General features: G+C 47.5%; 1 protein-coding gene and 2 pseudogenes across 2 annotated transcripts; 2 read left to right on the forward strand and 1 right to left on the reverse strand.

The window, feature by feature from the left end:
- The first annotated feature begins 6,677 nt into the window (after positions 1 to 6,677).
- Positions 6,678 to 7,594, forward strand: LOC147980422 (uncharacterized). Its single transcript, XM_087547647.1, has one exon. It carries the CDS (start codon positions 6,748 to 6,750, stop codon positions 7,441 to 7,443), a length of 696 nt encoding a protein of 231 aa, XP_087403773.1. The 5' UTR covers positions 6,678 to 6,747; the 3' UTR covers positions 7,444 to 7,594.
- On the reverse strand, positions 7,504 to 12,406 carry LOC125544924 (uncharacterized; annotated as a pseudogene). Its single transcript, XR_015619324.1, has 11 exons — positions 12,109 to 12,406; positions 11,384 to 11,648; positions 10,926 to 11,130; positions 10,549 to 10,639; positions 10,286 to 10,428; positions 9,764 to 10,007; positions 9,581 to 9,685; positions 8,996 to 9,178; positions 8,702 to 8,903; positions 8,005 to 8,488; positions 7,504 to 7,905 (listed from the first exon to the last, which is right to left on the reverse strand). The product of XR_015619324.1 is annotated as an uncharacterized LOC125544924 (transcript).
- On the forward strand, positions 12,274 to 14,148 carry LOC147980423 (uncharacterized; annotated as a pseudogene).
- Positions 14,149 to 15,000: the final 852 nt, after the last annotated feature.

Consider the following 15,000-nt stretch of genomic DNA (forward strand, 5'->3'; position numbering starts at 1 on the left):
CCCGTAGCGATGGCTCCACGACTAAGTCCTTTCTCTAGGACTTCTGCCGTGACAAAACCACGACACCAGGCAACAGGGACTTCACCCGTGCTGATGGGGAACGGGTCACATGCCATCGTTCGAGGTGTTGGTACGGTCGATCTGAAGTTTACTTCGGGGAAGACTGTGCATCTGAAGAACGTTCATCATGTGTCGTCCATCAATAAAAATCTCATTAGCGGTTCCCGTTTATGTCGAGATGGTTTTAAGTTGGTTTTCGAATCCAATAAAGTTGTAGTTTCCAAGTGTGGTAATTTGTTGGAAAAAGGCTATGAGTGCGGAGGCTTGTTCCGCCTATCTTTGTCAGATATTTGCACTAAAGTTATTAATAATGTTTGCCACAATAATGAGTCTGATATTTGGCATTCACGACTCTGTCATATTAACTTTGGTTGCATGACGCGGTTAGCCAATATGAATTTAATTCTGAAAATCTCTACTGTCAAAGGCTCCAAGTGCCAAGTATGTGTGCAAGCTAAGCAACCTCGCAAGTCCCATAAGACTGCAGAGGCAAGAGACTTGGCGCCACTAGAGCTTATACATTCTGATCTTTGTGAGATGAATGGCGTGTTGACAAAAGGTGGAAAGAGATACTTCATGACGTTGATTGATGACTCCACTAGATATTGTTATGTGTATCTTCTGAAATCAAAAGATGAGGCTTTGACTTTCTTTAAAAACTATAAAGCTGAGGGAGAGAACCAACTTGATCGAAAAATTAAACGGCTTAGGTCCGATCGTGGTGGAGAGTATTTTTCCAATGAATTTGATCTGTTTTGTGCGGAACATGGTATAATCCATGAGAGGACGCCTCCCTACTCACCCCAGTAAAATGGGGTAGCCAAAAGAAAGAACCGAACTCTAACTGATATGGTTAACACCATGTTAGACACTTCGGGTCTATCCAAGGAATGGTGGGGGAGGCGCTAATGACTGCGTGTCATGTCCTAAACCGAGTTCCCACAAAGCATAAGACCATGACTCCATTTGAGGAATGGGAAAGGAAAAGGTTGAAACTCTCTTACCTACGTACTTGGGGTTGTTTGGCGAAAGTCAATATACCAATTCCCAAGAAGCGCAAGCTTGGACCAAAAACCGTGGATTGTGTTCTTCTGGGCTATGCTTTTCATAGCATCGGCTATAGATTTTTGATAATAAAATCTGAGGTATCCGACATGCATGTTGGTACGATTATGGAATCAAATGATGCAACTTTCTTTGAGGACATATTTCCTATGAAGGATATGTCGAGTTCATCAAATCAGGAGATACCTACTCCATCTAGTTAGGAATTCACTGTAATTCCTGAACCCACCATTGCGATGGAACACGTTGAGAATCCTGTTGAGGGTAACAATGGAACTCCTGTGAGGAGTAAGAGACAGAGGACTGCAAAGTCTTTTGGTGATGATTTCATTGTGTACCTCGTGGATGACACACCCAGGACTATTTCAGAAGCCTATGCATCTCCTGATGCTGACTACTGGAAGGAAGCTGTACGTAGCGAGATGGATTCCATCTTAGCTAACGGTACCTGGGAGATCACTGACCGTCCATATGGGTGCAAACCTGTAGGATGTAAGTGGGTGTTCAAGAAGAAGCTTAGACCTGATGGTACGATTGAAAAGTACAAGGCACAGCTTGTGGCCAAGGGTTATACCCAGAAAGAAGGTGAAGACTTCTTTGATACTTACTCACCCGTGGCTAGACTGACCACAATTCGGGTGCTACTATCACTGGCTGCCTCACATGGTCTTCTCGTCCATCAAATGGACGTTAAGACGGCTTTCCTTAATGGAGAGTTGAAGGAGGAAATTTACATGGATCAGCCAGATGGTTTTGTAGTACCTGGTCAGGAAGGAAAGGTGTGCAAGTTATTAAAGTCTTTATATGGAGTGGCATGAGAAGTTCGAAAGAACATTAACTGTTGCCGGCTTTGTAGTAAACGATGGTGACAAGTGCGTGTACTATCGCTATGGTGGGGGCGAAGGAGTTATTCTTTGTCTGTATGTCGACGACATATTGATCTTTGGAACCAAACTTGATTTAATCAAGGAGGTTAAGGATTTCTTATCTCGCTGTTTTGAGATGAAGGATCTAGGAGTAGCTGATTCTTAAACATCAAGCTGTTGAGAGATGAGAATGGTGGGATCACACTGCTTCAGTCTCATTATGTGGAAAAGGTCTTGAGTCGTTTTGGGTATAGCGACTGCATGCCTTCTCCAACTCCATATGATGCTAGTGTGTTGCTTCGAAAGAATCGACGGATTGCTAGAGATCAACTGAGGTATTCTCAGATTATTGGCTCGCTTATGTATTTGGCGAGTGCCACGAGGCCTGACATCTCTTTTGCTGTGAGCAAGCTGAGTCGGTTTGTGTGAAAACCGGGAGATGATCATTGGCATGCGCTTGAGAGAGTTATGCGCTATTTGAAAGGCATCGCGAGCTATGGGATTCACTACACCTGGTATCCAAGGGTACTGGAGGGTTATAGTGACTCAAACTGGATATCTGATGCTGATGAGATTAAGGCCACAAGTGGTTATGTTTTTACACTTGGTGGTGGCGCTGTTTCCTGGAAGTCTTGCAAGCAGACCATCTTAACGAGGTCAACTATGGAAGCAGAACTCACAGCATTAGACACTGCCACTGTTGAAGCAGAGTGGCTTCGTGAACTCTTGATGGACTTACATATGGTTGAAAAACCAATACCCCCTATCCTGATGAACTGTGATAATCAAACTGTGATCGTCAAGATAAACAGTTCTAAGGACAATATGAAGTCCTCAAGGCATGTGAAGAGGAGATTAAAATATGTCAGAAAATTGAGGAACTCCGGAGTTATTACGTTGGATTATATCCAAACGTCGAAAAACTTGGCAGATCCCTTCACAAAGGGTCTATCACGTAATGTGATAGATAATGCATCGATCGAGATGGGTTTGAGACCCACCGCATGAGTTGTCCATAGTGGTAACCCACTCTATGTGATCGGAGATCCCGTGAAGTAGAAGTGGGAGACAAGCTGTTGGTCAGCTGGGAGGAGAGTATCCCTATATTGATTATCCCACTCCGTGAAGATGCAATACTCTCCTGATCTGCATGGCAGGTTGATACTTATCTTAAGGTGTTCCAAGTGGCTTATTCGGGTAAGCAGGGATGTTGTCCTGCAGAACATCTTCTGAGGAACACACCTATATGAATTTGACTGTCAACGTCGCAGTCTGTGAGAATTGGGTGTTCTCTAATAAATTCATGAAAGGCCCTGGAGTATGACGTATACGCTCCACCCGCGGGGAAGCCTTGCGGCAGCCCAGTATCGGTCAAGAATTTGTGTGAAACTAGTTTCACAGAAAACTTGTAGTTCAAGGCATAGTCCACTATTCAAGTTGTGATCTAGTGTAGCATAAATTTCTAAGTGGAAGTTCAACTTCACAGTCTCCACTAAGCACCGATATATAAAACAATGTTTTGAAACTAAATGATGAGATGTGCCAATGAGACTTTGTGGGGGATTGTTGGAATTTTGCTAGTAGGCCTTTGGCCCAAAGCCCAACTAAAATTCTGAAATTCTCTTGGCCCATTCATGCACACATGTGAGTGGAGTGAGTGAGGCTAGAGTTTAGTCCCACCTTGGAAGTTGAGAGAGAGTTGCACCTTTTTATAAGGTGAGCTCTTCTACCACTTGTATGAGCATGAGAAGAGGAGACCTACACGCGCGCTCCTCCTCCTCGCTCGCCTCGCCACGCCACGCCTCGTCACGACGCGCCGCGGGTTGCGGGATTGAGCCGAGCCGAGGACAGAGCTATGCACGTTGTCTATATTTTTGCTGCATGGGAAAATTAATGAGTCATTAATTAATAATTAACAGACGCGTTAATTACTGAACCGTTTCCGATTCTTTTGGATCGTGACGACTCGGACGTGGGGTTTACTCCCACGACCTACCCGGCCCGCAATATATAGTCAGGCAGATGTCTACCCTAGCCGCCGCTTCGTATGGTTTCTCATCACCGTTCCAGATCATTGCGTCGCCAAGCTAGTCTTCTCCATCCCTCCTTCCGTCGTGCACCGCGAGAAGGGGCAGCAGGCCTCCGGAACCCCGCCTCTCGTGATCCTGTACGGGAGAGGGGCGATCAGGTTTTTGGGGAGCGCACTCGCGCGACTGCTGGCAGCGACGACTTCGTGAACGACGACTTCTTCCCCGACCTCGACAACCTCATCCTCGACGACATGGGCGACAACATCAACGTCGGCGGTGCTGCACCCGCTGCACCGTATGTGATTCTATCCTTCCTGTTCGAGATCGTGGTAGAATTCATGTTTCTAGTATGTGCCCTAGATGTGATATGTTCATCTGCTATGCTAGTTCGCATGATTAGTTTAATCTCTGCTGTTGTGGTCATGATTTATATTCTGTTTATTCGGATTAAATCTCGTAGTAATTTTCTCATATTTCCAACAGTACCTGCTTTACGGTATCCTTCTCCTCCAGCGTCAGCCGCACCGCCAACGGCACGCACTCCTGCCGCCGGCGGAGGCCGTCGACGCGCTCGTAGAGTTGGTCGGGCATCCCTAGCCCCTCGCCGGTGGCCACGAAGGACACGTTCAGGATGTTCTGTGCCGGGACGCAGAGCTCGCCGAGATCGGCGCTGGCGAGGGGCACGCCGTCGTACTCCACCGCCGCGCCCGCCGGCTCGAAGCAGTGCCGCCACACGTTGCCGTTCTTGACGCGCAGGTCGACGTGGAAGGTGTGCGGCGCGCCGGCGCGCAGGTCGAGGCCATCAAAGCTGGAAACGGTCACGGAGAACTCGGGCGGGGTGGACTCGAGCGTGATGGCGAGGATGGTCATGAGGGTCGCAGCGAGCACAACGGATCCGAGCAGCACCGCCGCGAGCACAGGATGGCTCTGTCCAAAACTTTGACGTTCATCCATGGATGGATGCTAGGTCCGAGCTGACGAGGCCGCCGAGCAATAGTTGGCAATAGTTGGAGTATCTTTATCTTTACCTACTAATAAAGCGGCTATCGCTTCTGGTTGTCCGTCGTTAAAATTACCCTCCATATTGGTAAAAATTACCCACCAATGCCATCCGTAAGTGGAAAACGGTACTAAAAATCGCCGCCTCCCACGCTGTTTTATAGCTGCGAGACGAGCAATAGTCAATGAGTGATGAGTAGCAGGGTGGTTGGCCTATTCCTTCTATAGCGACGAGACTCAGGTTCGATCCCTAGCGTCAACAATTTTTTATCTTTCTTTTCTCACGCATGACCCATCTATGCATTCATGAGCCGGCCCATGTGCGGGGCTTTACTCCCCTGTTTCTTCTGATTTTACTTTTTTGTTTTTTCTGTTTTCTTTCTTCTTTAAATTAATTCGGGATCTAATATTCTAAAGTTACGAGTTTTCAAACAAAATGTTTGAGAAATCATAAAATATATGTGAATTCAAAAATGTTTAGAAAAATCTTTCTTTTCTCACGCATGACCCATCTATGCATTCATGAGCCGGCCCATGTGCGGGGCTTTACTCCCCTGTTTCTTCTGATTTTACTTTTTTGTTTTTTCTGTTTTCTTTCTTCTTTAAATTAATTCGGGATCTAATATTCTAAAGTTACGAGTTTTCAAACAAAATGTTTGAGAAATCATAAAATATATGTGAATTCAAAAATGTTTAGAAAATCATAAAAAAATTGCAGATTCAAAAAATGTTAGTCGTTTTGCAAAATTGTTCGCAATATTATAAAAAAATCACAATTTGGAAAAATGGTCGGGAAATAAAATCAAGTGCATGATTTTGAAAAAATGATCATGTAGTCAAAACATATTCGGAAATCTGAAAAAAAATGGCCATAACATTTTAGAAAATGTTCACAAAAAATGATTTTTAAAATTTGTTCCCCAATTTTTAAAAAAAATCATCGATTCAAAATTTTTTTGTTGAGTCAAAAAATGTTAATGAATTTGAAACCGTTTCATACATTTAAAAAGTTTGTAAACAAAAGTAATGTTCATTACTTTTTTAAGAAAATAAAAAATTTCAAAAAAAACATGTTTGTCGATTCGAAAAACTGTTCACTGATTCAAAAGTATTTTATGTTTAGGATTCGATTAGTTTTTTGAAAGTCTTTATATGTCTTGGCATTGGGAGTAGTACGTAGTTAATGAGATTTGTTTTTAAAGTTTTAAACGTTCCCTTGCGCAACATAATGACAAATGTGGCATGCACTGGCAAACTCATAGGCTTGGGATTTACCACGTCAAATGCATTGTGATCATGTGGACATCGCAACCACCATCCAGTAGGGTGAGAAAAAAAATAGCAACATGGTGAGCCACAGTGTTAAAATAAAGTACGCTTATGTGTCAGGATATTGAGTCATACTTATTTGGTTAGCCATGATTTTTTGGCTCCCGTTGTAACGCACGGGCATATTTACTAGTTAATGATCAATAATCCTAGAACTACGAAGGGGTTACGAAGGGGCTACGATAGCTCCGAGTAGATGGATGCAGCCGTTTAAAATACGTGAGGATCTCGATCCCTACACGCGAGGAAGTTCTGTTCAGATCAAGATATATCCCGTCGCTGCCCAAACGGACTGCCTCGGGACTCCTGGCCGATATATATTCGTGAATCGTGATGCAGGAGTTGGGCTCTCAATCGTAAAGACTAGAAAAAAGATTCAGGACAACCAAGATCGAAGCATGGACTTCGACCTGGAGCAGGCCGCCTACCGTGCCATCCCTTCCGACCCGCGCGGCGACGACGACGACGAGGCGCCGGTGCTGGGCAACGCGCCGGCGGCGAGGTTCAGCGACAAAGAAAGGCTCTTGTTGCTTGTGGTATTTTCTGTTGCACTGGTGGCGCTCATGCTTTTCCCCGTGTACTACATGGAGCAGGCCAACGTCGTGTCGTTCTCCGTCGGCGTCGCCGGCTACGAGGGCATCGACCCGGCCAGGCCCGGCCGCGTGGTCTCACCGGCGTTCAACCTCACGCTGCGCATGAACAAGACGTGCGCCGACCGCGCCGAGGTGGTCCTGACCTACTCCGGCGTCGCGCTCGGCTGGGCGCGCGTGGAGCCGCGCGGCTGCGTCTCCCGGGAGCCCTGGGGGAGGGGCGTGGAGGTGGTGGCCAGGGCCGACGGCGTGGGGCTCTCGACGCCTCTCCGGGAGCGCATGGCGTCGGAGTGGCGCCGCTCGGGGCGGGTGGAGCTCGACGTCGACGTGGCGGTCTACAGGGAGACCGGTGAAGGCCGGCGGTGGGGCTACCTCGGCGGCAACACCCTCGACAAGGTGATGCGCTGCAAGGTGGCGGCCGACGGACGTCCGTCGGAGTCGCCACCTTGCCCATGGTATTCTCTACTGCCTCACAGTTATGACAGATTCCGCGGTAAATCGTAGACCATCTTTGGGTTCAAGGATTTTCCGATGAATTTTCAAGGAATCAAGTTCTGTATGAAATTTCGTAGGAAATTTATGTGCAATGATTCAACTCGAAGCTGAATGTACTGCTGTAATTCATTATCCAACAGGACTTGCATGTTCTAATTAATCTTACTACTTTGTCCTCATCGCTAGATTAAAAACAAATACAAGACGTGATCACGTGAACCAAAGATAATTTGATGAATCAACAAATCTACCCGATGACCTAGCTTAGCATAACACCATCTGCAGGGAATAATATCCATGTGGACCAAGGATCCCTAACAAGGGGATTGATTGATCATGCTACTGCTACAAAAGAGCAGCTTGGTGGTGAAATACACCTATGCCCAAGCTAGCATCATTGACAGTAGCAAACTCAACACGGCCCATACCCTAATTTCCTTCTTATTTCCGCGGCTTCTGGCGCCCGAGAACCTGAAACGGCAAACAAGACGAAAGATATCAAATTACAGAAAGTAGTTCAAACTAGGCCTGTAGCATTGTTTCACTAGTGTGAGTGATGAAGTTATTTACCCTGCCTGTGATGAATTTACTGCCAACCCAAAGCCGAAAGGGAAGAGCGGGTCATAGTGTGGGTCTCCAAAATTCATGGGCAGCTGGTCTACAGACTTGAACCAAGTGCACGAAAGCTTTCCGGTGAAGCCGTAGTCCCCAAATAGCACATCAGCGACACCCTGCCCTTCTGTGCCAGGAAGCCAGGCGGCAACAAGCGCTTCCATCAGAGGAAGATATGGTTCAATGACGACAGGCCGTCCAGAGACGACAACCACTGCGCATTTAACTGCCGAACAGACGGTTCGGATTGTGTCTGGACCAGGGTCTAGGATAGTCAGATCAGTGTTATCGCCTACTGTTTCCGCATATGGTGGCTCGCCAACAACAACAATAGCAAATGAAAACTCGTTGTTCTTCATGAAGCTGTCATCAGGGTTCTCAGAGTAGACTACAGGTGTTGCATCACCAACGGTGGACTTTATGGCATCAAGGATTGTTGTTCCTGAAAAGAATAAAATCATGACCGTCAAAATTATATAAACGTCAGTTTAAATATTCCGAAGGGATACTTCAAAATTGACAATTCGAATTCACTAAGCAACCATCTGTTCCAACCAGGGTATAAGTTTGGCAGGCAGTAATCTAAAATATTGAAATTCTGTCTTTAATGAACTCAAGGACCAGAGCAACCAAAGGCATATTAGAAAGCACGTACCAGCTGTAATATCTCCACTTCCCCCCATCCATTGAATTGACCATCCACCACACTGGTAGCCTAAATTGCTAGCGTGACTTCCAGCTACGAGGATCTTACTAGCTTTCTTTGGGAGAGGCAGGAATTGTTGATTAGGAGTGTTGCCATTTTTCAATAGAACAAGTGATTTCCTGACAGCTTCTCTAGCCAATTCCCTGTGCTCCTGTTAAATTTAATTACTCAGTTACTTAGTTCTAGGTATATTTCCACACTTTTTTTATAGAAGTATTAAAAAACATGTTGTAGATCATGAACCTTCTTTCCAAGCTGATCTGCAAAGCTAAGATCAGCTAAAGGGTTCTCGAAGAGGCCCATTGTAAATTTCACTCGAAGGATGCGACTCACAGCATCATCAATTCTGCTCATACTGATGATACGCTTGTTAACAAGAGATGTTGCATCCTCAATGAACTCGGTGTAATTGAAAGGGACCATAACCTGGAATGGAATGAAAGAAGTTACTGCAGGGCCAACGTTTGTCTAGATTATTTCGATTAAAAATCAGAGTCGTTGCTACTCAGTAGGTACTAAACACTTCATGTTGCAGTACCACATTACAGATAGTACCTCTGAGCAGCTGATATTACGCGGCTAAGGTTGGCAATCAACGTTGAGTACAAAGAATGAGGCTTCATTTAGGTGATCTTGGGTTGTGATCTTAGATGCAAGAAATGGAGTCCAAACTAATTATGCGGACAAATTCAGATCAAAAGTAGAGGGGTATGTTATGGGCACTTCTCCATCTGGAACCAGATACTTTTTGAACAACAAACAAGTAGACATATTTTTTGTAGCTAGCAAAATAATAATAATAAGCAAGTGTGTTCTAAAAAAAAATACCATATCAATGCCAGCATTTATTCCAGCTTGCACAGAGTAAGTATAGTTTGCACCAGCTGGTGAGGTTATCCTGTCTATTCCTAGCCAGTCAGATATCACAAAACCCTGCAATCCGTCACCATTCTGAAGTCAGTTTACGACAACAGCAGAGGAATGTTAAATAAATTGCAGATTAGCACTAACTCTGAAGCGCAGTTTGGATTTCAAGTAGCCAGTGACTAGATCATGATTGGCATGCATTTTTTCACCATTAACGCTTGAATATGAAACCATAACAGTAGCGACACCCTTGATAATGGAGTCATAATATGGTGGCATGTGAATGCCTAGCAGTCCGTGCACGTCAATGATCGTGTTGTTCTCATTGATTCCATTATGCGTTCCACCATCACCAACGAAATGTTTAGCACAAGCAGCAACTTTATTCCTGTAAAAATCCATAAGCTGATACATAAGATAGAAAGCATTCAAGCTGCAAGACATTGATAATGATTATATCCCTAAACTGTTCTCGAACCATGTAGTAGATATTTCACTAGGCAGGAAATGCTGCTTGCCATAAAAAGTTGAATTACTAACAGAATGTCCATCTAGGCAGATTACCTGTCAGTTCAAAGTACAGTTTCATGCATCAAATGCAGATGCCTACAGATTGGCTCACATCTTAACTACCATATACATTAACACTGAGAAAGAATATCTTACTTGGCAACATAAGGAACTCCTTTGGTATGATTCACTGGGATCTCTCCTTGCAGACCAAGGATAATATCTGTCATCTGCTGAACAATCTTATGGTCTTCACTGTAGCTCTCATAGCATCGACCCCATCTTGGATCTCTGCAAACCTATATATACAAGAAGCATTTCCAATCAACATAACTTTTAGTGAACCAAGAGTACACTCATAACTGTTCCACTGCAGATGTAACACCTAATAAAGCAAGAAAACACCGTATTGTGCTTACTGCAATGCATGGAGCAAAGGTATATGGGATGCCTGTTGCGCGTACTTCAAGAGCAGTTGCTTCGCCAATCCTCTTTACTAGGTCAGGATCCCTAATAAACAAAATATATAAAGAGATAAAATAGTTATACAATTCCGTTCCAAGATATAGCTACCCATTTTTTTTACCATCTTTGGGTGTTTTGCTGGACAGAATTTATGTTGCTACTTGCCACATGGAGATGAAATGCTCATTGAACATTTTAGCGAATTTAATTGCAAGGCAAGCAGCCAAGCACTGTCATTTTATTTTTAACAAAATGGCCATTTAGGAAGCCTGTTGTTTCACACACAGCCATGCGTTTACATTAAATAAAATGTATATTGTTAGAGAGTTGCCTTGTAGCTCCAAGCCCAACGTTGTGAGGGAATATGGTGGCGTTGTAGACGTTGTTATTACCATGAACAGCATCAATCCCATAAATCATAGGAATTCCCAGACGTGTTGCCAAGGCACCTTTCTGGAATTCATTTACCATGTTGACCCACATTGCAGGTGTGGCCTGAGGAGCAGGGACACTCCCACCACCACTTAAGATGCTACCTAGAGAACATAATAAAATTTCGGGATTAGAAATTGAATTGCCTCATTTAAGGGTGATGAAAAGGTTGCATAATCACAGCTTGGACATGGCAATGCCACAGTGATGACTCTAGCTATGTGGTGTTAAAGCTTTCTGCTGTTAACCTCCAAACAACTACTCCGGATGCAGGGTAGCAAACATGTGTGAGCTACCGAACAACATCCTCGCACTAAGCCTTTACTGCAGGAAGCTAGGAGCTGTCACAGAACGTACCTATGAAGTAATTTTTCATGACGTCTGCAGATGCAACCGAACGCTCAATCTGCGTCATCTGGCCAATTTTTTCAGCAAGAGTCATTCTACCAATAAGGTCCTTGATTCTGGTGTTGACAGGCTGCTTTGGATCCTTGTACTTCATGTACTCTGCATCTCCCGTCCAAGCAAAACAGAGCAGTAGAAGAAGGCATCCCCAAGAAACGTTGGGGCATACCATCTCTGAAAATCTCAGTGTCTCCTCAGCGTGGTCAACCTGACGGCCCTGAAGAAAATACCTGAGTATGAGTACAGTATATGTAATAGTAGTAGTTCATACAGGGCATTTAAAATGTACAGAGGGATTTGGACATTGTGTGGTAAGAATTAGTAAATTGTTCATTCTCAGCAAGGAAAGAAGAGCTAAGTTGATGACATCTTAAAAAACTTGATGATGATTCACTCCATTGTCAGTCATGTGCTAAAAAAAAGAACAACTAAACTACTAGACTAGGTCAATGGTCCATTGACTCGGTGGAAAAAAAACATCAGTGTTGAACACATTCATTCCCTTGGGTCTTTTAATACAAGAGAATGGCCCCGTAGAATAGCCGCCACGGATGAATCCGAATTCGCTCCAAGCACAACAACTAATCTACAACTAGAGCAGTAGCAGCAGCAGCTGGGGGCGGTGGTTAAGAAGAAACCAGGTGAAATAGCAGGGTAACCAAGGTTGGGGGTTTCACCTCAGCGCGGATAAGCGGAGGAGGACGGGCCGGGGATTGATTCGCTTGGCGCGTGCGTGCTTCCCGTTGCAAGCCGAGCTCACTCGCCTTCTATCTACCGACGAGGCCGAGCGAGCCGGGGGGTGAGGGAGAGATGAGAGCGGCGGCGACTGCTCGCCGCTGCGAATGGGGCGAGCGGCGTGGGCTTGGGATTGGATGCCGGAGTACACACGGCGGTCGCTAGGCTGGCAGCCGGGCACTAATGACCAGACCAGGGATGGTAGTAATGGTTAGTGGCACTGATGGGTAAATGACAGGGTGGGCTCGCTGGTCGCCCCGAGGACCGTCCCGCTCCCCCATGTACGGGGTCGTCGCTTTGGCAGTTTCACTGCTGCCCTTCCTTCTTTTCCTTTTTCTTTCTCTTTTACTCTTTTTTCTTCTTTTTACAGTGAGACTCTCATCATCGTTTGCTATGCTCCTTGGCCCGCTTTTCCTCCCTTTTTTTCCTGAAGTAAAGCTCCTCTTGCCACGAAATTACAGTCCCCTCACTGAGCCGCCGCACGTACTATTTGCATCGACAAAAGCTGCGAGATCTGTGTTTTCATGTTAAACTAGATGAATGGTATGGATTTGAATGTATTTTTTTCTAACTTTTGTAAGGATGCTACTGTAAGGGTTTGTGCTACTTAGGGTGGGTTTTTGTTAGACGGCACTAGACGGGTTGCTTTCATTACTACCTGTTAGAAGAGAGAGGATTCGTGGAATAGTTTATTGTATTGCTTGAGTCTCGTGGGTATATATATAAGAGTACAAAGACCAACTTAGAGTACAAGACAAGGCAGGACCAAATCCTAGTCTATCATATACTTCCTAATAATCCTTATACTCAACATCCCCCCGCAGTCGCAAAGGTAGTGACGCAGACGGTGAGACTGGAGAAGAATCCAAAGGCAAGCCGACGGACACACCCCCACAGTCGTAACGGTCGATGCATCGCGGAGTCGTGGCTGGAGTGAAACCCGACGAGGTTGCTCAAGCAGGCGGTGGCCCTTTGTGCTGTTTGCTGATGTAGCCGAGAGCATGGGTGGTGGAGCTGTGGTCGAGGTAGCCGTGCGAAGAATGTCATGGTCGATGTCGAAGTAGCCGGTGTCGTGGAAGTCGTCGTGGAACCGCGGGCGCAAGGGGCGCCGAGTTAGTATGGACGCAATGGTGTCGAAGTAGTGGTGCGCCGGGAAGAAGATGTTGTTGACGACACGTCGTGGCGGATTTGCCAAGCCCGAGGACACATCGTGGACGAAGGCACGCATCGGTGTTGCCAGCACCGCGCATGCGTAGACGGACGAAGACGAAGTCGACGAAGCGCCGACCAGGCTTGCCAGGCCCGGGGACACGCCGTGGATGAAGGCACGCATCGGTGTTGCCAGCACCGGGCATGCGTAGACGAGGGACCTGCACGAGTTGTGCTCCATGTCGAAGAAGTCGGAGGGGCCAGCAGAGAAGAACTCGACAACAATTGCGGCGTCCATCGGCGCGGGGCCGATGTCACCAACGGTGGTCCGGGTAGACGAAGTGGTCAGGATAGATGACGGCGACGCTGGCGACGGGCTAGTGCTAGACGAAGACGAACGGGGTGGACGGGCGGTGGCGGCAGCTACGGAGGTAGCGGCTGCGGCGGCGGCCTGACGGCAGCGGTGGCGGCTAGGTTAGGAGTGTGGTGGCGGTGCTCGAAGTAGGCGAAGAACCCAACAGCATGACGAAGACCGGTGCGAACGGTAGTGTTCCCGCACCAAAGAAAGACGACGCGGTGTATACCACGGGAAGTCGACGCGCGGGGACGGCGAAGTGGACCGCGGGCCGCGGCGCTAGGGCCCGAAGGGGCGACGTAGTGGCGGCAGGCGGGTCGGGGCGACGACGGGAAGACCTCGGGGCGGCGGCGGGGACCGCGGGCCGCGACACTGCGGCCCGAAGGGGCGACGCAACGGCGGTTTGCGAGTCGGTGCAGCTGCGGGGACGGCCTCAGGGCGGCGGCTGGGACCGCTATCGCAGCAGTACAGCCTGTAGGGGCGACGTAGCGGCGACGCACGAGTCGATGCAGCCGCGGGGAGAACCACGGGGCGGCGGCGCTGCGGCCCGTTGCTCGATCAGTGGAAGGGCGCGCTGAACTCGAGGACAATCTTTGCAGGACCTGGGGAGGCGCGTGCAACCAACGGGCCAGGTTGGTCGCGCGGCGTAGATGGGGCGGATCGCGGTGGCGAACGGGTGATTAAGCCGATCGCGCGCTAGGTCGGGGACACCTCTCGGTGGAGGAGTGGTGGCGGCGGAGTCCGGGATGAGGCCGGCGACGACGGACGGCATGGAACGTCGTGCGGACGAGCGTGTCAGCACTGGCACCCGGGCTGCCAAAGCAGTGCCGGCGCCCGGGCAGCGAGGCCCGAGCGACCAACGAAGCAGCAGCACCCGAGTTGAGGCATCCGAGGAGCCTGACGCAGTCGGCCCGACGCAGCCAGGGACGAGGCCGGCGAGGTGGGTGACGTGGATCGATGGGCGGGCCGCCGCGCGAGTGACGGTTATGATTGGTCGTCGCATGGCGGCCTCGCGCGACGGCTATGATTGACCATCGCATGGCGCGAGGCCGCCGGGTCGGGGAGATGCAGGTTTCCCGGTGATACGTCTCCAACGTATCTACTTTTTCTCACGCTTTTCCTCTTGTTTTGGACTCTAATTTGCATGATTTGAATGAAACTAACCCTGGACTGACGATGTTTTCAGCAGAATTGCCATGATGTTGTTTTTTTGCAGAAATAAAAGTTCTCGGAATGGAATGAAACTTTTTGAGGATTTTTTATACCAATAATAAGAATTTTTGGAGCCAAGACCCACCGGAGAGGGGTCCCTGGGTGGGCACAACCCACC

The sequence above is a fragment of the Triticum urartu genome, chromosome 3A, assembly GCF_056163025.1.
Source record: "Triticum urartu cultivar PI428250 chromosome 3A, HENAU_Tu73, whole genome shotgun sequence".
Lineage (NCBI taxonomy): Eukaryota > Viridiplantae > Streptophyta > Magnoliopsida > Poales > Poaceae > Triticum > Triticum urartu.